Raw genomic sequence first — 22412 nt, forward strand, 5'->3', positions numbered from 1 at the left:
AGCAGGAATCAATATCCCCATTTTACAGTTGAGAAACCTCAAATACAGAGACATAAATGATTTTGACAAGTCACAAAGTTAGCCGATGATTCATGGAATATTCATGGAATATTATGGTACCTTAAAATCTATTTGGCAAGGCCCACATTTTACAAATGAGGGATGGAGACCCAGCCAGGGGTGGCAGAGTTGTGCAGGGCCGCTGCTGGCTGATGACTGAGCTGGACCTAGAGCCCAGGTCTGCTGGCTCCAGCCCATGGCCGCTCCTCATGGTCCTCTGCTCTGCCTCTCTGGCTGGGATTGGAATGGAGCTCTTCTGACTCTGGATCCAGTGCCCATTCTGCTATCCTATGCCGCCTCCTTGAGGATCCAAGAGTGGTGAGAAGACCTATGTCCATGAAACAACTTAAAATCCACATAGGAGACAGGAAAACCACAACAATGGAGATTGCCTCACCCCAAGGAACATGGTCTCACTCTCTGGTGCTTGCTAATAGTGTACTTTACCTTTCAGACATTGACAGCCCCAAAAACCTGGTGACCGAGCAGGTGACGGAGAACACGGCCACCGTCTCCTGGGACCCGGTGCAGGCCGTCATCGACAGGTACCTGGTGCGCTACACCTCTGCTGATGGAGACACTGGGGAGCTTCCGGTGGGGAAGGAGCAGAGCAGCACCATCCTGACGGGCCTGAGGCCAGGCGTGGAGTACACAGTCCATGTGTGGGCCCAGAAGGGGGACCGGGAGAGCAGGAAGGCCGACACTAAGGCCCCTACAGGTAACAGCGCACTGTTCTTCGGGAATGTAAGGCCTGTCATGCTAAGGCTATGCCTCATCTAGTTTTGGTTTCCTGAACTGAAAACTGGCAGAGCTGATGATTTATGGAAGAGCAGGATGGTGTTCCATCATAATGTACTGCATATTCCATCTCTCATTTCCCTTTAACTGGTTTCTTTACAAGTCAGGGCCACTTGGCAGCCTCCAAGCTACAAGTCTGCCATGACTGATGGTCAGGTCCTGCCAGTACTTCTTCTGAGTGTGTGAGTCTTCTGTTCAGTATTGAGGCTCTCCTGTTGAGTTTGTGATTGGAAACAGAAAATGAAAATCAAATGCCATGAATATTAACTGTTATGTGTTCAAAACTCAACTTCAAAAAGTAGACTTTACATCTACCAAAGTGAGTAGTTGTATGTGGTTTGCTTTACTATAATGAGTCGTTTGAGGATAAGGATAATTTCTATGTTATATTCTGGCTTCCTGGTTGGCTCAGTGGTAAAGAACCCACCTGCAATGCAGGAGCCACAGGTTCGACCCTTGGGTCGGGAAGACCCCCTGTAGAATGGCAAGGCAAGCCACTCCAGTATTCTTGCCTGGAGGATCCCATGGACAGAGGAGCCTCGTGGGCTACAGTCCATGGGGTCGCAGAGTCAGACATGGCTGAAGTGACTTAGCACATGCACACATGTGTATGGGTTTATATCTGGACTTTCTATAGTTGATTTACAATATTGTGTTATTTTCAGGTATAATTTCTAGGTTATATTCTTACCTTATTGTGAAAGACATGTATGATTATATTTCTGTACTGTGATTTAGCCAGCAAATCAGCATTACAAGTGAATCTATGATGTGCTAAAGCATATTAAAACTGGATTTTAATTTTGCTGATTCATTTAACAACATATATTGAGCATTTTCCATGGGCCCTGTTCCCTCTAGGCAGTGGGAACCCCATGGGAGTAGAATATAGCCCGCTTCCTCTGGGGGCTTATATTTGCTTCGAGCTGGTAGAATCATCTTATATGAACTAAGAGGTCTTTGTTGACATGATGCTAGAAACAAAATTTTTAGCTGCTTGTGAGCAGAGACCATGTCTTCTTCAACTGAACCCTGCAAACTGTCTAGTCCCAAGCCTTGTATATAGTGGGCATTTGACATATGCTTATTGAATAAATAAAGAAATTTGTCTTGCTAAACTCTTGGTAGAGGTAGTAGTATAGACGCTCAGGTTTCGGTCTACTGTGCTTTCTCCTTGGGGAGTCAAAGTCTTTATGGGGAGAGAAGACGTATATCCATGATGCAGTTAGAGCATGCAAGATGGAAACCCCACAAAACATGAAAGGGTGTCACCCCAAGCAAGGTGGCTGTGATTTTCTGCACTCTGTGGCCTATTAATTATGCATATTGATTGTTATTTTCTTTTCAGACATTGACAGCCCCAAAAACCTGGTGACCAAGCAGGTGACAGAGAACACGGCCACCGTCTCCTGGGACCCGGTGCAGGCCGTCATCGACAGGTACCTGGTGCGCTACACCTCTGCTGACGGAGACACCAGAGAGGTTCCGGTGGGGAAGGAGCAGAGCAGCGCCGTCCTGACGGGTCTGAGGCCAGGCGTGGAGTACACGGTCCATGTGTGGGCCCAGAAGGGGGACCGGGAGAGCAGGAAGGCCGACACTAAGGCCCCTACAGGTAACAGGAGGGACAAGAAAAGCAAACTAGGGTTTTTCACTGTGGGCTGATCTAACTGCTGCTGAATTAGGGCAATGCTGCTTTTGTGGCCCATGTCCTCAGGGACTGTGGATTATTTTAGGAGTTTACAGAAAAAAAAGAAAAAAAGAAAGAAAAAACAACAACAACAAACTCCATTCACCTAAAGAAAGAACAAAGCATAATAATGGGCTCGGTACTGAGCAATCCCATGAATGTCTTAAACTGTTTTTCAAAGCCTGTGTTTTTAATGACGATGCTTCTCAGCTATAGGAAATTATAGGGAATAAGATAGAGCCAATATAAAATTCTTAAAACCACTGCATTAAAGTACTGTTTTGTAGCAAGCTATTTGATTTTATTTTTTACTTAATAGGTGGTGTTTAGATTAAAGGAACTTTTGGCAGTTGAAGTTCAGTGTTCATTTCAACATGCAGCTAAATTTTAATGAACATTTTCTAAGTGCCAGGCCTGGGATATAGCAGTGAACAAAATATATATGATTCCTACTGTCTTGAAGTCCAGTGGGAAAGACAGATAGTCAACAAGCAAATGCATTTATAACTATAAATTATAAGTTTTATGAAGGGGATGAACATGGTATAGGTGTAGAGAATAACAGGGCAGGGATGAAATGGGGGAGTAGTAGATAACACAGGAAGCTCAACCTGGTACACTGTGGCAACCTAGAGGGGTGGGATGGGATGGGAAGAGGAAGGAAGGTTCAAGAGGGAGGGAACATATGTATACCTATGGCTGATTCATGTTGATGTCCTGCAGAAACCAATGCAACATTGTGAAGCAATTATCCTCCAATTAAAAAATTTAAAAAAAGATGCACATTGACAGAAACAACCAAGTAACAGTGACTTAAACAAGAAGGAAACTTACTTCTCTCTTGTGGAATGGTCAGAGTGTAAGGTGCCAAGGCTGATATGATAGCTCCGTGGTTCAGGATACCCAGGCTCCTTCCGTATTGTTGCTCAGCCATTCCCAGGGAGTTTTCCCAGAAAAACCCAAATGAACTTCTTGGCCAATCCAATACATGGTCATTACCCATCCTCACTCCAGCCAGTGGAAAGGGGCATGGGAAAGGGAAGAGATGACTGCACTGCACATGTCACTCCTCACATTCCCCTGGCTAGACCCAAGATACAGTGTCCCTCACCACAAGGAGAGCTGGGAAATGGAGTCTTTAGCTTGGTGGCCATGTGTCCAGCTTACAGTTCTGTTATATTGTGCCATCCAGTACAGTGGCCACTAGCAACATGTGGCTATTTAAATTTTAATTAATTAACAGTAATTTAAAAATTACTTTCTCTTTGAAAGAAAAGCTGTGACCAACCTAGACAGCATATTAGAAAGCAGAGACATTATTTCGCTGACAAAGGTCCATCTAGTCAAAGCTAAGGTTTTTCCAGTAGTCATGTATGGATGTGAGAGTTGGACCATAAAGAAAGCTAAGCGCTGAAGAATTGATGCTTTTGAACTGTGGTGTTGGAGAAGACTCTTGAGAGTCCCTTGGACTGCGAAGAGATCAATCAATCCTAAAGGAAGTCAGTCCTGAATATTCATTGGAAGGACTGATGTTGAAGCTGAAACTTCAATACTTTGGCCACCTGATGTGAAGAATTGACTCGTTGGAAAAGACCCTGATGCTGGGAAAGATTGAAGGCGGCAGGAGAAGGGAACGACAGAGGATGAGATGGTTGGATGGCTTCACTGACTCAATGGACATGAGTTTGAGCAGGCTCTGGGAGTTGGTGATGGACAGGGAAGCCTGGTGTGCTGCAGTCCATGGGGTCGCAAAGAGTCGGACACGACTGAGCAATTGAACTGAACTGAATTGAATTTAAAAATGATTTCCTCAGTTGCACTAGCCACATTTCCAATGGTCAGTAGCCACATGTGACTAACGTATAGATTCTAGACTATTCCCATCATTGCAGAGAGATCTCTTGGGCAGCGTGCTTGTAGAGGAAGGGCAGAAGAGGGGTTGGGGAAAACTAGCCATCTTGGGCAGAGGGAAGAACAAGTGTGTGGCCCTGATTTGGAATAGCATGAGATGGTTGAAGAACTTGAAAGTAGGCTGTTTTTGCTGGAGCATAGAGGTGGGGAGAGAAAGTGGCATGAGATGATGGGGGCAGGGGGAAAGGTCAGGTCATATAGGACCACACAGTACCTCAAAGAGGGGGCATGCTATTCTATCAGGAGAAGAATGGCATGAGGCAATATTCATTTTTAAAAGGTTATTCAGGCCACAGTGAGGAGAATAAATGGGAGAGATGACAGGAGTAGAAGGGGGAAGATTAGTCAAGTTGGTAGGGAGAGATGGACAAGTATGATGGCAATAGGGATGAGAAAAGAGGACATCAGGGCACATATTTTGGAGGCATCAGTGACAGTTTTTGTTGATGGATGAGATGTGGAGCAGGAAGAAAGTGAGGAACCAAGTATGACATCTGTTTCTGACTTGGGGCATCTTCTGAGCAATAAACAGATCTGAGGAGGAACATTAAGACTTTTAAATGCTTAAGCTTGAGGTACTCATGGGATTTCTTGCTTAACTAAGAGACTTATTTGTTGAGTCCACAAGTATTTATTGAGTGTTTAATACATGCTAGGTGCTGTGGTGGATATGCTCTTGTAGATACAAGTCAGGGACTCAGGATTGATAGGCACTGGGGATCTGTGAGCATCTGGCTGGAGTTTAAAGCTGTGGAGGGACTTCCCTGGTGGTCCAGGGTTGAGAATCCACCTTCCAATGTAGGGGATGCAGGTTTGATCCCCAGTCAGGGAATTGAGATTTCATATGCTGGGGGGCAGCTACTGAGCGCCTCAACTAGAAGACCCACGTGCCACAACAAAAGATCCTGCTTGCTTCAACGAAGATCCCACATACTGTGGCTAAGACATGACACAGCCCTAAGTAAATGATTAGAATATTAATAAAGCTGCGGACATGGCTGAGATCACCTGTAGACAGAGAGGAAGAGAGGGCCCCTCAAGTTCCCCTATGTTTCCAGGTTGCTGATGGAAATCAAAGAGGAGGAGGCACTTAAGAGAAACCCAGTGGAGTGTATAGTCATGAAAGCCAAGGGCTGAGAGTGTCTTGAGACAGGGGCAGTGGCTCAGCTCTACCAAATGCCGCTCAAAGGTCGAGCAAGGTGAGGATGACAGGTGTCCGTTGAATTTGGCAAGATGAGGTTGTTGGTGACCTAGACCAGCAGTTATAGTGATGTGCTGTAGAAATGTGAAACTTCACTGAGCTGAGGAGTGAACAGGAGGTGGGATATACAGGCGGGTTCTCCTGAGAAGTCTGTCAGTTAAGGGGAGCTGAGGGACGGGAGAGCCTAGAGCTTGTTTGTCTGGGAATGACGGGAGGCGGGGAGAGACTGAAGGTATAGGTGAGAAAGGGCAGATGAAAGGGAGCAAAGTCCTTGAGAAGGTGAAAGGGCTCACAATTCAGGAGGAAGAGGGTCTAGGTTTTTTGTCTAGTTTTTTGTTTGTTTGTTTCTTTGTTTGTTTATCTTTAGGCCATGCCACACAGCATGTGGGATCCCAGCTCTCCGACCAGGGATCAAACCCATGCCCCCTGAATTGGCAATACAGAGTCTCAACCACCAGGGGAGTCCCCAGAGTCCAAGTTTTAATGCAAGAAAACAGCAGGATCTTGGCCAAGTCTTTTCATTTCTCTAGATCTCCCTTCTCCTCTCCTTTTATGAAAGGGGAGAAGTTTGAAAGGTGTAACTTCTCAGCTCTAAAATTCTGTGAAACGAAATAGCTATATACCATGGAAATAGCAAAAGAGGTCCCTTCACCTGCCATTTGGGTCGCTTGTCTTGTTGCACAGGAGATTTTTATTTTTATTTTTATGGGAACTAGAAGAACAAAAAGTTTCCATGTCGATGCACTTGGAGAAGATCAAATTCCTTTCAGTTTTAATATAACATTTTCCCAGTGGTTTGTTTCCCCTGGAAAAATGTTTTCAATGGAATTGTATTGTTAATAAAAGTATCATGAATGGTGATGTGTTCCTTTGGCCGTAAAATTCAGCATTTCCTTTTTAAAAAGAAATTGACAGCCCCAAAAACCTGGTGAACGATCAGGTGACAGAGAACACGGCCACCGTCTCCTGGGACCCAGTGCAGGCCGTCATCGACAGGTACCTGGTGCGCTACACCTCTGCTGACGGAGACACCAGAGAGGTTCCGGTGGGGAAGGAGCAGAGCAGCACCGTCCTGACGGGCCTGAGGCCAGGTGTGGAGTACACGGTCCACGTGTGGGCCCAGAAGGGGGACCGGGAGAGCAGGAAGGCCGACACCAAGGCCCTGACAGGTACTGTGGGGGGTGGGGGACATGGAGCCCTTCACACCTAACAGGAGATAGCCTTCCTCCACATCTAGTCTGAGGAGACTGGCAGGGAACACAGTGTTGCCCCTGAGGGCGTTCTTCAGAGTGCTTCCCTTTTCACCTTTCTGAAGTAATACCTTGACAGACAGTTTAGGAAGGAAGTGGTGTGAAGGAAAACTGTGACTCTTTCAGGTGGCTGTGTGGAAGGGAGCTTCCCTCACACCCCCTTCACCCAGCCCAGCTCCCAGGCTGTCCGTCCTGACCTGAGAACTTGGCTGGGCCTCAGCTCCAGTTTGGGGAAGAGGGAGGCGAGGAGCCTTTTCTGCTTCCATCTCCACATTGAGGGCAGTGGTGGAGCATCTTCCTTCTCCCACTGTCCCTCTCCAGTTGGCCAGTAAAGGGGCCTGGACTGCCTGTATTTTATGTGCGTGATGAGACCCCTGGTCTCACTGAGCATTGTGGAGATGAGGCCTCACAGGGACCTGACAGGATCATGCAGCCCACCCTGATGTCCTCGGGTCTTTTTAGACAGTCTGGGCAGAGCCTGGTCATCCCGTGTGGCCACAGTATTACCATGTGTGGCCACTGAAATGAGAGGTGCCTTGAATGTATTCATTATATTTATCAGTTACAGTTAACAGATGTTTTTAATAAAAAAGTAATACGCGCTTATAGTGAAAATTTTCAAACTAAACAAAGGTGTGTAGAAAGAAAAATTCTTTTCCACACCCAAGGCTCCTTGATACCCAGGACTTCTGTCTTGGGGTAGTCAGCATCTTCCTCCTTCCTTCTTCCCCTCCCTCCCTTCCTCCATCCCCCATCTACCCCCCCACCCCCAGTCTCCCTCCCACTTCCTCTTTCCTCCATTCCTCTCTCTCTTTCTTCTTTATCTTCTCTTTGTTTCACTTTCCCCATTAAAAAAAAATTTTTTTTTTTGGCTGCGCTGTGCAGTGTGTGAGATCTTAGTTCCCTGACCAGGGATCAAACCTGCACCCCCTGTAGTGGAAACTCAGAGTCTTAACCACCGAATCACCAGAGAAGCCCCCTCCCCATTTTTAAAGACAAAAATATTTAATCTTTCTACTTCGTAGAAATGTAGAAATAACTAAGACAGACATCTCAGGTTCATAACCTGGGGATGGGTGGGCAGTCAAAGGGGTGGCAGAAGCCAGCTCAAGATATTTACATAGTTAAGGTTTTCCTTTGATTCTGAAACTAGGAAATTCAGTTTTTCTGCGTGATGGATGGAATAAAATCCAGACCAGATGTTATGCTTTAGAAAGCCACACCACGCTGATATTACAGAAACTCAAAATTTGTCAAAACATCCTAATTCGAAACAACAGCTGCCTGATTTCTATTAAAATACTGTGTTTCAGTTCTCTGCTGAAATGCTACTGGGTAGAAAATAGCCTAGAGACATCTTTTTTGGAAACTTCTAAATTAAAGTCACCCTCTATGATGATTTTTCAAAATGGAAATTTCCACTCATATTTTGTTTGCTTTAAAAAAAAGTGAGCTGTCTGACCAATTACTGTGGTGTTGACTAGAATTTTTGCTGAGATGTAGTCTTCCTGGTCTACAGTGCATACATGCACCCACGCTTTCCCTCTGGTGTTTGAGTGGAGAAGCGCGTGGGAATGAGAAGACATCTCTGCTTTTCCTCCATCTCTATTACCCTGTCTCCCTTTCTCTCCTCTTTTGTGCAAGCATCTCCCCTGCTTCCCCATTTTGTACAGGGTATGCATCTAAGGCTGCACACTTAGTTACCTAAGACACAGAACTTTATATTTCTATACCAACTTAATTTCTATTATAAGTTCCCGTTCTGTTTGTTAGTTGGAAATCTCAGTAAATTTAGAGTCATGCTTCTTCCTCAGGGCTGTGTATGAAGTCTCAGGTGATTTTCCAAGGCCAGGCATGGGGTCCCATCTTGTATTTTGGTCATCTTTCTGGGCAGGTGTTTACTGAGTGTCCCTGGTTTCTGTATGCAGGGGCCTTTCAGATTTGTTTGCCTCTGCTACTCCCAAATTCAGAGTGCCATTTTTACCACATCTATATATATATATGCTGCATTGGGTCTTAGTCCTTCCTTGCTCCTTCGGGAGCCCTGCCATCTCCAGGACTTTGCTGATCGAGTTTGCTCATACACACCACTCTCTGTGGCTTCCCTGGTGGCTCAGTCAGTAAAGAATCTGCCTGCAACGCAGGAGACCTGGGCTTGATCCCTGGGTCAGGAAGAGCCCCTGGAGAAGGAAATGGCAACCCACTCCAGTATTCTGGCCTGGAGAGTCCCATCCCATGGACAGAGCAGCCTGGCAGGCTACAGTTTATGGGGCCACAAGAGTCAGACATGACTGAGTGACTAAACCACCACCACCACTCTCTGCAAATCTGCTGGGGAAGTGGGAGCCCAGGTTCACTCCCTCTGAAACTCACCCCTTAACCCTCTTGTCCTCCATGGGTTTATACTTTGAGAAAAACAGATCCTAAAGACCTTATGGCAAGGAAGAATGGAGGCTGCTACTTACTTGATAGGAAGAAGAAAATGGGAATGTGTAGGGAGAGAATATAAGCGGAAATTTAAAAAATTACCTCTTCTCATTACCTTAGTAATAATAACTACTTGATGTTTTATATACAGACATTGACCCTCCCCAAAACCTTCGTCCTTCTGCTGTAACCCAGTCTGGTGGGGTGTTGACCTGGACACCCCCCTCTGCCAACATCGATGGCTATATTCTGACCTACCAGTTCCCAGACGGCACCGTCAAGGTACTGGACATTCGTCTTTTCTCTTCTGCCCCAGCCTCCATGTACAGCAACTCACTGGGGCCAACCAGCTCAATAGCTGGTCTCATGGCAACCTGCTTATGAATGTGTTGATCCCTACTGATCACTTGCTGTATGCAAGGGAGAAAGCTAAACTTGGTCATTTGTGAACAGTGTACATGTGGTCTCATTTTATGGGACTAACTTTCGTGCCTGCTCCTTCCTAGCTGCCTGTCACGTATCTGCTGGCCACACATCTGTCCTGTGTTACTTCCCCAATAAATGTCAGCTCCACAAGGACAGGGGATTTTTGTCTGCTTTGCCTCGCCTTGTGTCTAAAGTGCTTAGAACTTAGCACATGGTTGGTGTTCGATAAATATTTATTTAATGAATTTGATTAACCTTATTTCAAGAGTTATACCTCCTACCTGGAATTAGAAAGCCAGCATATCTTTGTGACTTGTCCCAGTGGAAAGTTGGTATTCTCTTTCCTTGAAAAGGAAGAAAAAAAGGGAGGAAGGAAAAAAGGAAGGGCACCTTGATTTATTCATTATCTCAGTGGTAAAGCTGCCATTATAAGCATAGGGAGAAAGGTTATTGAAAACCCAGCTATCTCCCTGCCTCAGATATTGGTGGCCAGCACACTTTGCCCATTACTTTCTCAGCTTGGTGTTGCTAGCCTGTTGCTGCCAATAGTGGCTGTTGTTGGTTGCCCAGCTTGTATCTGGAGGGCAGAAGACCTCATGTGTGCTCCCCTCGAGGGTGCTCCCCCAGTGGCAGTTTGAGGTGCTGGTGGTTCCCGGCTAGTGCTGGGAAGTGCTGAATTTCCATGGCACAGCCCTGAAGAGAAAATGGGACCTACTGGCATTCTGGGTTACTACTGAGACCTCAAAAAGACAAAACTCTACCCTCCCAAGGAGCTTCTGTCATTAGCACCAGGGAGTGCTGTTGACACCGAGGGTGCTGTGGGTGATAAGTGAATGTCTACTGTCTTCTTTGTTTGGTAGGAGGTGCAGCTTGGAAGAGGGGACCAGAGGTTTGAGTTGCAAGGCCTTGAGCAGGGTGTCACCCTCCCTATCTCCTTAGTTGCCTTTAAGGGTGATCGCCGGAGCAGGAGTGTATCTACCAACCTTTCCACAGGTAATGTGAGCTCACGCACTCTGAACGAGAATGCAATGCAGGACAAGCATGGGAGAAAGCAGAAAATGGGTCCAAGGAAAAGCGAGTGGCGACAGGGCTCTGGATTTCTCTAGACAAGGGGAAATGGAAATGGGGTTATGAATTCAGAAGAAATCCATCCCATGGTAAAGAGATGAAGGAAGGGAGTGAAGTGGAGTATTGTCTGGTGGAGGGGAAGAGGGGGGTTTGGTCAGAGGAGGAAGTGATGTGAACTTGACCTTATCTGGTGGCACCAGTGGTAAATGCCAATGCAGGAGATGTAAGAGATGTGGGTTCAATCCCTGGGTTGGAAAGCTCTCCTGGAGGAGGGCATGGCCAACCCACTCCAGTATTCTTGCCTGGGGAATCTCACAGACAGAGGAGTCTGGCAGCTTGCAGAGCATAGGGTCACAGAGTTGGACACTGAAGCAATTTAGCACACACTAGTACATTTGGGGGGGGGGGGTTGATGTGAGCAAGCAGGGTGAGTGAGAAAAATAAGATGTGAGTGAAGAGTTGGAAGATGCAAAGTAGTAGGAGGTTCCAAAATAATTTCTAAACAAAGTGAAAGTGAAGTCGCTCAGTTGTGTCCAACTCTTTGCGACCCCATGGACTATAGCCCACCAGGCTCCTCTGTCCATGGGATTCTCCAGGCAAGAATACTGGAGTGAGTTGCCATTTCCTTCTACAGGGGATCTAATGCAGTTCTCCCGCATTGCAGGCAGACGCAAGCAGACGCTTTAACCTCTGAGCCACCAGGGAAGCTGATCTTAAAATAGGGGACTAGCTCCACTCCCCTCCTCCCTTGCCTTTCTCCTAACAGTGCTGTCCTTCTGCTTGGTTCCCAGTTGGTGCCCGTTTTCCACACCCTTCGGACTGCAGTCAAGTTCAGCAGAACAGTAACGTCGCCAGTGGCCTCTATACCATCTACCTGCACGGGGATGCCAGCCGGCCCCTGCAGGTGTACTGTGACATGGACACAGACGGAGGAGGCTGGATTGTGAGTTACACAGAGCCCTGGGCTGTTCTTGTTTCTCAGCCCAGGGAGCTCTATTTCTTCTTCCTCCATGGGAGAGAGATGCTTTGGTGCCTTGCAGCTGTTTCAGAGAGATCCCACCCCACTGTAAGAACAGGGCCCGAGGTACTTGATTCCTGGGATAGAGCAGGCTTGGTTAAATTTAGGTTGATGTTTGGGAAGGCTTGTGGGTTTATCACCTTCTATTAATGCTAATGGCCTCTTTACATGAGTTGCCTACATTTTTACTTTCTGCAAAGCACACTCATAAACATGACCTTCACATATAAGCTATAGAATGAGAGAGATTATTGCTCATACTTTATAAATGGGTAGATTGAAGCCCAGAAGGAGAAGTGCCCTGACCAAGTCACATGTCATTTAGTTGATCAGTCATGTCCAACTCTTTGTGACCCCATGGATTGCAGCATGCCAGGCTTCTCTGTCCTTCACCATCCTCTGGAGTTTGCTCAAACTCATGTCTACTGAGTCGGTCACATTAGTTAATAACAAAGTTGGGACCAGATTCTCGGACTGCAGCCTCCTGGGTCATTGGTTTTCCCAATGGGTCATCTCAGGTCATCCAAGATGGAAACACATGGCCTCTTTGGGGGCTCAGTCCTCTGAATTTTGGAGCCTGTTGTCCAAGCTCTGCATCCTAGCTCCACAGTACAGAAGCAGGGCTTTTGGAACTTTGATACGAAAGGCTAAACCCTGAAAGAGGGAAACTTGCAATGTTCTGATCATCTCACATCTGTGTGGAGGTTTTATTCTCTGCGGGCCATTAAACTGCATGGTACCTTCTTTGATTGCATCTGCAGATCCAATTATATGATGAGCTGCTTTTGAGACTTTCAATCTGATCTTCCCACCTCTCCTTACCCTCTTCTCCCTGTACCTGAACAGCGAGAGGCTCTCACTGCTCCAAACCAGCCTGCAGCCTTACCCGCTGTGCTTCCACCACTTGCTGTGGGAAGGAGAAAGCGTGATCTCATAGAGCTCAGACTGCGTTCATTTACACATTCGCTCAGGGGCCTGAGGAACCAAAGACACTTGGGCAGCCACAGATGAAATGATGCCATCTGATAAGCAGCAAAGAGGAAAAGTTATTATCCACACAGCTGCATCTGATGGCTGAAAGGCAGAAATGGATCAGATGGGGGATATTCCTGATTGATTTGTAAAAATAATGGAACCGAGTGTCACATGGGAGGCCATCACCTGACCAGACTCTGGGCTGTACCTGCGGCTTCTCGTCAGCACCATTGTACGTCTGTGCTTCTGTCCCTTTAGGCTTGAAGCCAGTTCCCTGCCTCTGTCCCTGTAGTTGCCCATCGGCAGGATGTTTGTATGGTTCCATGTGGTTCTTTTTGTTGTTTGTTAGTTTGTTTTCGGGGGTGGATGGTGGCATGCTGCATGCCATATGGGATCTTAGTTCCCCAATAAAGGATGGAACCCATGCTTCTTGCTTTGGAAGTGCAGTATCTTGACCAATGGACCTCCAGGGAAGTCCCTGTTGGTGTGGCCTTTTTGAAAGCCAGCCTCACACAGGCAAAGAGATATGTGTCTAGGGCAATTTTTTGCAAGAGACCTGCTGCTGGTCTGTCTGCCTGGGAGTATCCATGATTCTTTTTCACTAATATTTATTGAGTACCTACTATGTGTCAGGTAATGTTTTGTATACTTATGAACCAGCAGTGGGCCACATAGACAAAAATCCCTGACCTCAAGGAGCTTGCCTTTTACATCTTGCCCATGCAAGTGACCTTTGCCAGAACACAGAGGTCAGTTCCAGAAATAACTCTGGGTTCCCACCAATGCCAGTGCCCCATCCCCTCCCAAATCTTGTTTTCTCACCCAGGTTCCTGAAGATACTACATGAACTGAGACTCTGTAGTGTTCTCCTCAAAGTCACTACACTCCAGAAAATATGTGGAGTCCTGCAAACCTCTCCACCAAATCTTTTACTAGTAATTTCCATGTTTTGGGGGATTCAGAAGTCTTCTGTCACTGAAAGATGATCATAGTATATTACCCTTATAAACTGAGCTTCTCAAATCCTTTAAAGGAAATTCTTTTCCACTCAGGCAGCAAGAACACAATTTGATTAACTTGGGTTAGCCAGAACTCTGCCCTGAGGTAACTGAGGCTACGGGTGGGAAGCTGGAATGGAGACTATTAAGGAACACTTAAGTGTCTCAAATATTTCCATTTCTGTTTCCCATCTTGTAAGTCCTAAGAACTTCATGAGAGGCTCTTTCCACAGGCATTTAAGTGAGATTTTAATTTTTTCCTCCTGATTTAGTCATTTAGGACCAAAAGTTCTAGAGTACAATGAAGCTCTGTTGTTAGAATCAGACAAAGATTTTTTTCTCCTTTGAGATTTATTTGGCAAGCGGTTTCTGTTATCCCAAATAGTTCATTATAAGGTATTTTCATCTCCTAGAAGGGAATGGACTAGATTCTCAGTGAGTCAATTAAGGCTGCTTGATCAAGATGTACAAATGATCCCCGTGGGTCAGTTCATTTGGAATCTGACATTATAAAATGCAAGCTAACACATTTACTGATATATAATAATCACTTATTTTATCTGTATGAGCTGGACTCTGGCCTTTATGATTTATCATGATTCATGACCATGCTGAAGCCTTGATTTAAGAGAATGGCAAATAGGCTATTAACATCCTGATCTCATAGTTTAGAGAAGTGAGGCTAGTCTAGGTTAACTGACTTGCCCAAGGAGACAGCTAGTAAGTGTAGAGCTGGGTCTAAATAGTGATGCAAAGAGCATCAGAACCTTTTTTTTTTTTTTCAATTTCCCTAGCCATGCTGAAGCATTAGTAAAATAAACAAAGAAACAAACAAAAAAATGCTTTGGCAGTACGTTGATTGATTGGAGATAGAGACCGAATGCCTTTGTAAAGCCTCTGTCCTAGGAGGGTGGGATCAGATTTGAGCCTGACCTTACATGGGAACTAACTACATTAGTGGGAATAGAATTTGATGCAGTGTGTATGGAATCAAATGGTGATGCCCTAGGATTTCATTGCTCATGATCCAGGAGGAGTCCCAGGTGCCGTGATAGGAAATGAACAGCCTCAGAATCTTAAGGCATGCTTTTTAAACAGTAGACTCCACACAACTGATGTTTTCAGGCTTCCTCAGGGAAAGACGAGGCAGTGTTTTATCTTTGCATCAGCCACCGAATAGTTGGCTGCGTGACTCTATTTGTTTTTCTACACTTTCTCATCTGTAAAATGGCATTGTATATTCTTGCCCTGGAGTCAGCCTTTAAAAGTGCTCAATGAGTGCTTGTTGCATAGATCAGTAAGTGAAAAAAGAAATCAAGGAAGCCAGGAAAGGAAGATGATGTCTTTACAAGATGGACACGTAAGGAGAGGGGAAAGGGAACAACAGCGTTAGTGAGTGTTAGTGCAGTTGTTCACTGTGACCATCCCTAAGTTCTGCTCACAGCTCTCTACCCTTTCACACACCCTGTCTCATGAGTCCGTCTAGTACCTCTGGGGTAGACCCCTCCTTCCCACTTCCAACCCTGTTGGACAACAAGTCTGCTGATGCTCAGGAACAGAAATGACTGAGTCACCAACCCCTGCCAGGACCCCCACCCTTCATTCAGTGCCTCCCGGGCCAGCAGCCAGGGACTGATGCTTCAGGAGTTGGCGGTGAGCTCTGGGCACTGTTGTGGGCAACCTGCTCTCTCCTCCCTCCCTGTCTCTTCCCAGAGAAAAATGTGTCAAGAATGCTCAAATATTAGGAGGTCTGCCTCACCAAATTCCAGATGAAGTGGTTGACTTCAAGGCACGTGGTGTGAAGCATGATGGAAAAGAGGGGGATTGGATTTTGTGTTGGGGCTTCTGCTTTTGAAGGAGCACAAAGGACAGTAGGTGGAGAGGAAGATGCCACCCCCTTCTTAGGGAGTTCCAGACTCATGTGTGGGGCTAGCTAGGATGGCGTCTAGCGTGGCTGCCAAGGCCAGGAGGAATTAGAAGTGCAAAAGCATACATAGGTGTGTCTAGCCTTGAGCTGCTTTTTAGGTTTACTTCATAGCAAAGAGGAGAAGGCAATGGCACCCACTCCAGTACTCTTGCCTGGAAAATCCCATGGACGGAGGAGCCTGGTAGGCTATGGTCCATGGGGTCGCGAAGAGTTGGACATGACTGAGCGACTTCACTTTCACTTTTCCCTTTCATGCACTGCAGAAGGAAATGGCAGCCCACTCCAGTATTCTTGCCTGGAGAATCCCAGGGACGGGAGCCTGGTGGGCTGCTGTCTATGGGGTCACACAGAGTTGGACACAACTGACATGAGTTAGCAGCAGCAGCAGCATAGAAAAGAATCCAGTGATTCTGGCCAGAACTGCCTCCCTTCCCCAGATGGAGGGATTTTTGAAAAGAAAGCAGCCCATACTCTCATGAAACAGCCCCAACCGTGTCTCCATGTTGTCCCTTCTCAATCACTCTTGAGCTGGAACCAGTTGGCTTTCTGCCCTCATCACTCACTAGCACAGCCTTCGCTCAAGTCACTGGGGCTTCCGTGTCACCAGAGTCTGTGGGCGGTTTGGGCCTCACGTTCCCTGACTTCTCACCAGCACTTGACACCATCGGACACACCCTTCTCTGGTGGCCTTTCTGATTCCACATTTTCCCAGTTGTCCTTCACATCACCAGCTGCTCCTCTTTCTCCTTCATGAACTCATCTTGCGGTGTGTGGCTCTTATATCTTGGGATCCACAAGGCTTCATTCTAGGCCGCTTGCTCCTTTCAGTTCCTGATTTGGTCTCATCCTTCCAATGGCTTCATCTCCCTCTCTGTGTCCTGATGGCTTTCCATGTTAGTTAGGATGGAATGGGCTAAGCTGTAGTAGCAAACTAGTACCTAATTCCAATGATTTAACCCATAAAAGGTTTTTTTCTCTCACGTGTGCAAAGTCACTACTAAGTGGTGACTCAGGGATTCAGACTGATTCCAGCTCATGGTTCTGCCCTGTTGACATGTGGCCTTCACCATGGCACCTTGGCCTGGGGCAATGGGGGAGAGAGTGGGGAGACCCCCACCCCACACCCTGTGCTCACGCTTTCAGTCCTGTAGCCGGAACAAGTCACATGGTTCCAACTTAACTGCAAGAAAGGCTACAACAAAAAGTCTCTTTGTGTCCTGGAGAAGAGGAGAGCAAAATTGGACTTGGTGAGCGCCAGCACTATCTCAGACACAAGCTCACCGTCTAAGTTCAGCCAGGCCCCCTCCTGAGAGCTCTGACCCTGACATTCAGCAGCTCCTATGGTACCTTCATTCACCAGGATACCTCAGAAGCCACTCACACTCACCAGCTCCCCAAATGAGTGATGTTGCCCCCATGGAAACTGTCCTCTCTCAGAGCCCCTTTCTTAGCAATTGGCAGAGTGAATTGCCATTAGCACTGGGAGCCCAGAACTCGAAAGACAGTCTTGACGTCCTCCTCTCTCCCAGTTCCACTTCGGTCCATCACCACCTCTGTCAGTTTCACCTCCTGGCCGCTTCTGTCCATCTTCAGGGCAGCTCCCAGCGTGCCATGCTGTTCTCTCTCATCAGCCACGTCTGTCCACATGTGTCAGGTAGAAATGCCCGTCTCCCTCTTCAGGTCTTCCAGAGGCGGAACACTGGGCAACTGGATTTCTTCAAGCGCTGGCGGACCTACGTGGAAGGCTTCGGGGACCCCATGAAGGAGTTCTGGCTTGGTATGATCTTTGAGCATCCCTGAAGGCTGGGGTGTGGAGGGGAGATTTCTCCCTAAGAAGCTGATCAGGCAGCTTGAGGGAGCTCCTCACATTCAGGAAGAGCTCCAGGTGATGGGGGCACTGAGGAAGCCGCCCACCAGGGTGTTGGTGGGGCTGGGTCACTGGGAAGGTTCTGGTGTGTGCTGGGTGTGTGGGAGGGTGGGACTGTCACACGTGGGCTTTATGCTGCATCTGAGCTCCACACAATCCACCTGCAGCATGAACTTCTCCGAAGCCACAGAGGGAGAACAGTTATTGATTGATTGGGATTCTGGGCTCTCGTTGGGCAGTCACACAGAATTCTATGAGGAATGCCAGTCATTGTGGCATTGTTTTCTCCCTTTTCCTTCTGCTCTCTTCTGGAGCAGATGTTCGTGGAGAATGAAATAGCCAGAAGCACCAGTTGGGAAATGAAGAATTAAACTCATCACATGGATATGCAGTATCTGATAGAGTAGATGAGTTTTGTGGTTTGCTTGGTTCAAAAATCCCATCAGTGACCTTGGAGTCAGTGGTTGATCTCCTCTCCCACTTGGTGAGATAAGTGGATGATAAGTAGGACTGCTCCTGCTTGAGAGAGAAGGAATCAGTGGGGGCAGATTCATCCCATGATTACCCACCCCCATCCCCACTCCCTCCCAGAGGGCATGGTTTCCATGCTCAGAAGCATGACTATACCAAAGACATAATGGGTTGAGAAAACAAGCCTGCCATAAGAGATGGTATAGGGAAGACCCCCGCACCCCCGCCCCATTATCACAGGAGGAAAAGGCCAAAGCACATTTGGGGGACTGAAAGTCTCAGATGCAAACAGTGGTGATTGGTTACCAGAATTCCATTCCTTGTTCTTAGGACTTGACAAGCTACACAACCTCACCATGGGCACGCCCACCCGCTATGAGGTAAGAGTGGACTTACAGACTGCCAACGAATCTGCCTATGCCGTGTACGACTCCTTCCAGGTGGCCTCCAGCAAGGAACGGTATAGGCTCACAGTCGGGAAATACAGAGGCACGGCAGGTAAGACAAAATGTGTCTTTCCTGCTGGGGTCTCCTGCCTGGTGCATCTTGAGGATGGGTCGGCCACCTGCCGTGGACCTGGGGGATGGAATATTGTTTCACGAAGGTGAATTGTCCTCATTGAACAGTTGAGGCCCCGCTCCCTGGTAGGGGGTAAAACAGAATCGTCAAAGCAATCTTTGACCATCATAAAATCAGAACTTCTCTATGTTACACACTGATCCTCCACCAGTAAAATCCTTCCTCTTCTACTGCCCCAGATCAGGCTGTTGTACATTAGCTGATGAACCTACATTCCGAGAGATTTCATGGTGTCTGCCCACCTCTCATTCGGCTTCAGTAGTGTGGCTGCCACTCTTGCACAGCGGTGCCTGTGTGTGTGTGTGTGTCATTTAAATTTATTGTGGTACTTTGCCATAAATAAAGACAGAAGAATGGAAGTGCTGATTCACACAATAAGAAGAATCGGTCTCATTAACTCCACACAACTATGGCAACACAGAAATTAATAGTTCAGCTGAAAGGAGGGGAACGGTAGCCTCAATTAGCGTCTCACTGGATTTAAGCCAGTTGGTGGTGTGTTAAGTCTTGAAAGGAAAAGAACAAAATTAAGCAGCTGATGAAATACTGGAATTATGACACTGAGCATTTTCTTTGAGATGCAAGGCATGGTTTTTGTTTTAATATTATACTTTAAACCTGTATTTATCATCTTTAAACCCTAGCAAGTAAGTCTAGTGTTTGACTTAGCGTGTTTCTGACTTTGTTGGGGCTATGTAGGAATGTGTGTGTGTGTGTGATAGTCGCTCAGTCGTTTCCAACTCTTTGGGACCCCAGTGACTGTGTCACACCAGGCTCCCTGTCCCTTACTACCTCCCAGAGTTTGCTCAAACTCATGTCTATTGAGTTGATGATGCCACCCAACCATCTCATCCTCTGTTGTCCCCTTCTCCTCCTGCCATCAATCTTTCCCAGCATCAGGGTCTTTTCCAATGAGTCGGCTTTTCGCATCAAGTGGCCAAAGCTTCAGCTTCAGCATCAGTCCTTCCAGTGAATATTCAGGGTTGATATAAAAAACGTGGAAGTCAGGCATAGAAAAAAGCCAGTTAAAATACAATTGGGAAACACAGATGGGCATTTAGTGGTTTCTAAGGATATTAATCGAATGAGAGGGATTTCAAGACACCCTTTCGTAGGAGTAAGTGCACTGGCTCCCACCCTCTTTCACCAACTGTAGCTGATCAGATTGCCTTACAGCCAGAGGTGGAAAGGGTGTGCACACTGCAGTCTCTCTTAGACCTGTCAGTGAAAAACAAGAAAGACATGGAAGTTTTATTCCAGCCAACCCAAGGATTATAACCCGGGTGGCAGTCTTTCAGAAAATTCAGAGGACTGTCTCTCCTGTTAGAGGTCAGAGCACAGTTAGATAAGTGTTTGAGATAGAGGGTTATAAATCCGTCAAATGATGTATCATTGACAGTTTACACAGTCCAGATCTACACCACATACAAGGTATTGGATCACAGGTCATGATTCATGATGGCTCCTTGAGGATATTAAGAGGGAGTATCATTTCCTAAAGAGGTCTGGTTAATACAGATGCATGGTACACACTAAGGGAGAAGGACAAGGTGCAAATGGGCCCTGTATCTTGCCAGAAAATATGAACTTTATTTCATCAGACCCCTCGGGCCTCCTCCTGTTCTGTCTCAGCCCACATAGTTAAATATCTGGCCATCCCTTTCCTTCCCAATACCCTGTTCAGTCCTGACCACAGTGATCAGTCAGCCTTCCTTTCTCAGGCTGAAAAAGCCCAGTCTTCAGAGACTCCACTTGTGGCACCTTCTACAGGTAAGATATGGGATTGGGCTGGTTCCCTCTGGCACTTGGGCCCACATCTCTCCCTGAAACCCACTGTCCTCATGGGCCTTCTGCTGGGGACCTCACTCAAGCCTGCCCTCCCAGGCTACCTAGTCCCCCTCCCTCTAGTATTCAAATGTCCCTTCTCTGAGGTCTATGCTAATCCAGTAAATGACCTGATGCTAATGGGAAAATGAGTGAAAAGGAGTCAACATCTTTGTGAATTACTGTGATTCCCCTCCCGGGGACTATATTTGCATTTTAACTGTGATTAGGGGCTAATTCCCAGTCTAAGGTTGTGCGGGCCAACAAGTGCTGGTCAGTGGAGGATGTATTTTTTAATAGGAAGCCTTGGGAGACTTGGAATTCATGCAGCATTTAGGCAGTGGTCTAATCTTCCCCTGTGTACTATCATTCTTACTCTTAAATTCTGAATTATGCTGGTGGGGTTAGTGGAGTTTGAGCTTTCCTTATATGTGCTGATTGGTCCCCAAGGAGGATTTTGAAATTTAGCAAGCTTCTGGCTGCTTATGTCCTAAATGATGAGGTACTGTTTAGAGGACATGGCATTCAGATGGAAAGCAAACATTTTGATATCTCCAGGCATGGGCCTGCTCTCCGCAGCTTTTAACCCTGTTGTCGCTCTTTTTGGAACTAGAGATGAACAGCTCTGGTGGATAAGGGAGGTTTTAGACTGTTTTCCTACTCAGACTGTCCAGGCGGACCCTCAACTTTTGCTTCTACTGAAGTCAAATCAAGAAGCTGCAAAATAGAGATAGAGACACAGATGTAGAGAACAGATACATGGACACCAAAGTTGGGGGGGGGAGGGGAGGGATGAACTGGGAGATTGGAATCGACATATTCACCCTGTTGATACTATGTATAAAATAGATAACTAAGGAGAGCCTGCTGTGGAGCTCAGGGAACCCTACTCAGATATATGTGTGTGTGGAGCCTATTCACTTTGCTATACAGGAGAAACTAACAACCTTATAAAGCAGCCGTGTGCTAAATCGGGCTTCCCAGGAGGCACTAGTGGTAAAGAGCCTGCCTGCCAGTGCAGGAGACATAAGAGACATGGGTTCGATTCCTGGGTTGGGAAGATCCCCTGGAGAAGGAAATGGCAGCCCATTCCAGTATTCTTGCCTGGAGAATCCCATGGACAGAGGAGCCTGGCGGGCTACAGCCCACAGGGTCTCAAAGAGTTGACTTGACTGAAGCATATGTGTTGCTGATTCACTTTGCTGCGCAGTTGAAGCTAAAACAACGTTGTAAAGCAGCTATACCCCAATAAAAATTAATTTAAAAAAGCCAGCACATTATTCCTCCTTAAGGGAAATTCCAGCAAGGTAATACCAGGTCAATTGACTTTCTGATTCTTGGAGTGAGACAGGTAGGACATTGTGTGAGCTCTACCTTCAGGATGCTGCTGTTCATTAATTTGGAGATTATATTGAAAACATAAATAGGCAGACATTCAGGGTGGTGCAGAAGGATTTTTGTGGGCTAACTAGCCACTTGCATCTGATTTCAGAGACTTAGAACTGCTCAAGAAGGGATGGTTCACCCCCTACGGACACTGAGAAATGTGACGAGGAACTCAACCAGCATTCAGTCGGCTGGGGCCAGGCTTGCCAAATACCCACAGTGAAAAATTGTTCCATCCCAAAGGCCAGTGCCTTCCTAGCTCTGAAGTGAATTTTTAAGTACTGGCACTTAAAGAAGGAAAGGATCGTTGAACACATGAACAAAAGGGAAAGCTGGAGGTGACACAAATCACACTTTCATGGGCCCATTCTTGGTCTCAGAGTGGAAGAGGTTCAAGGTCCAGACACATGATCCTGTGCCTGTGTGTCATTCATAGGGGATGTGATGTTAACAGCTTCTTCTGGCCTGAGATGGCTTAGCTGCCTGGCTCATCTTTCCTATCTCAGGAGGTATGGGAGGAGAAGAGTTGGTCCCACAGT

General features: G+C 46.7%; 1 protein-coding gene across 1 annotated transcript in view; it reads left to right on the plus strand.

Annotated features, from left to right (window-relative positions):
* Nucleotides 1-22412, plus strand: part of TNN (tenascin N) — a 72071-nt gene that overhangs the window by 42320 nt on the left and 7339 nt on the right. The window contains exons 11-18 of the mRNA XM_061160768.1: nt 515-778; nt 2207-2470; nt 6563-6826; nt 9486-9616; nt 10621-10753; nt 11620-11771; nt 17427-17523; nt 18415-18582. Coding sequence (XP_061016751.1) covers nt 515-778; nt 2207-2470; nt 6563-6826; nt 9486-9616; nt 10621-10753; nt 11620-11771; nt 17427-17523; nt 18415-18582 — 1473 coding nt within the window. The remainder of the gene's footprint in view (nt 1-514; nt 779-2206; nt 2471-6562; nt 6827-9485; nt 9617-10620; nt 10754-11619; nt 11772-17426; nt 17524-18414; nt 18583-22412) is intronic.

The sequence above is a fragment of the Dama dama genome, chromosome 14 (assembly GCF_033118175.1).
Source record: "Dama dama isolate Ldn47 chromosome 14, ASM3311817v1, whole genome shotgun sequence".
In the NCBI taxonomy this organism is placed as follows: domain Eukaryota; kingdom Metazoa; phylum Chordata; class Mammalia; order Artiodactyla; family Cervidae; genus Dama; species Dama dama.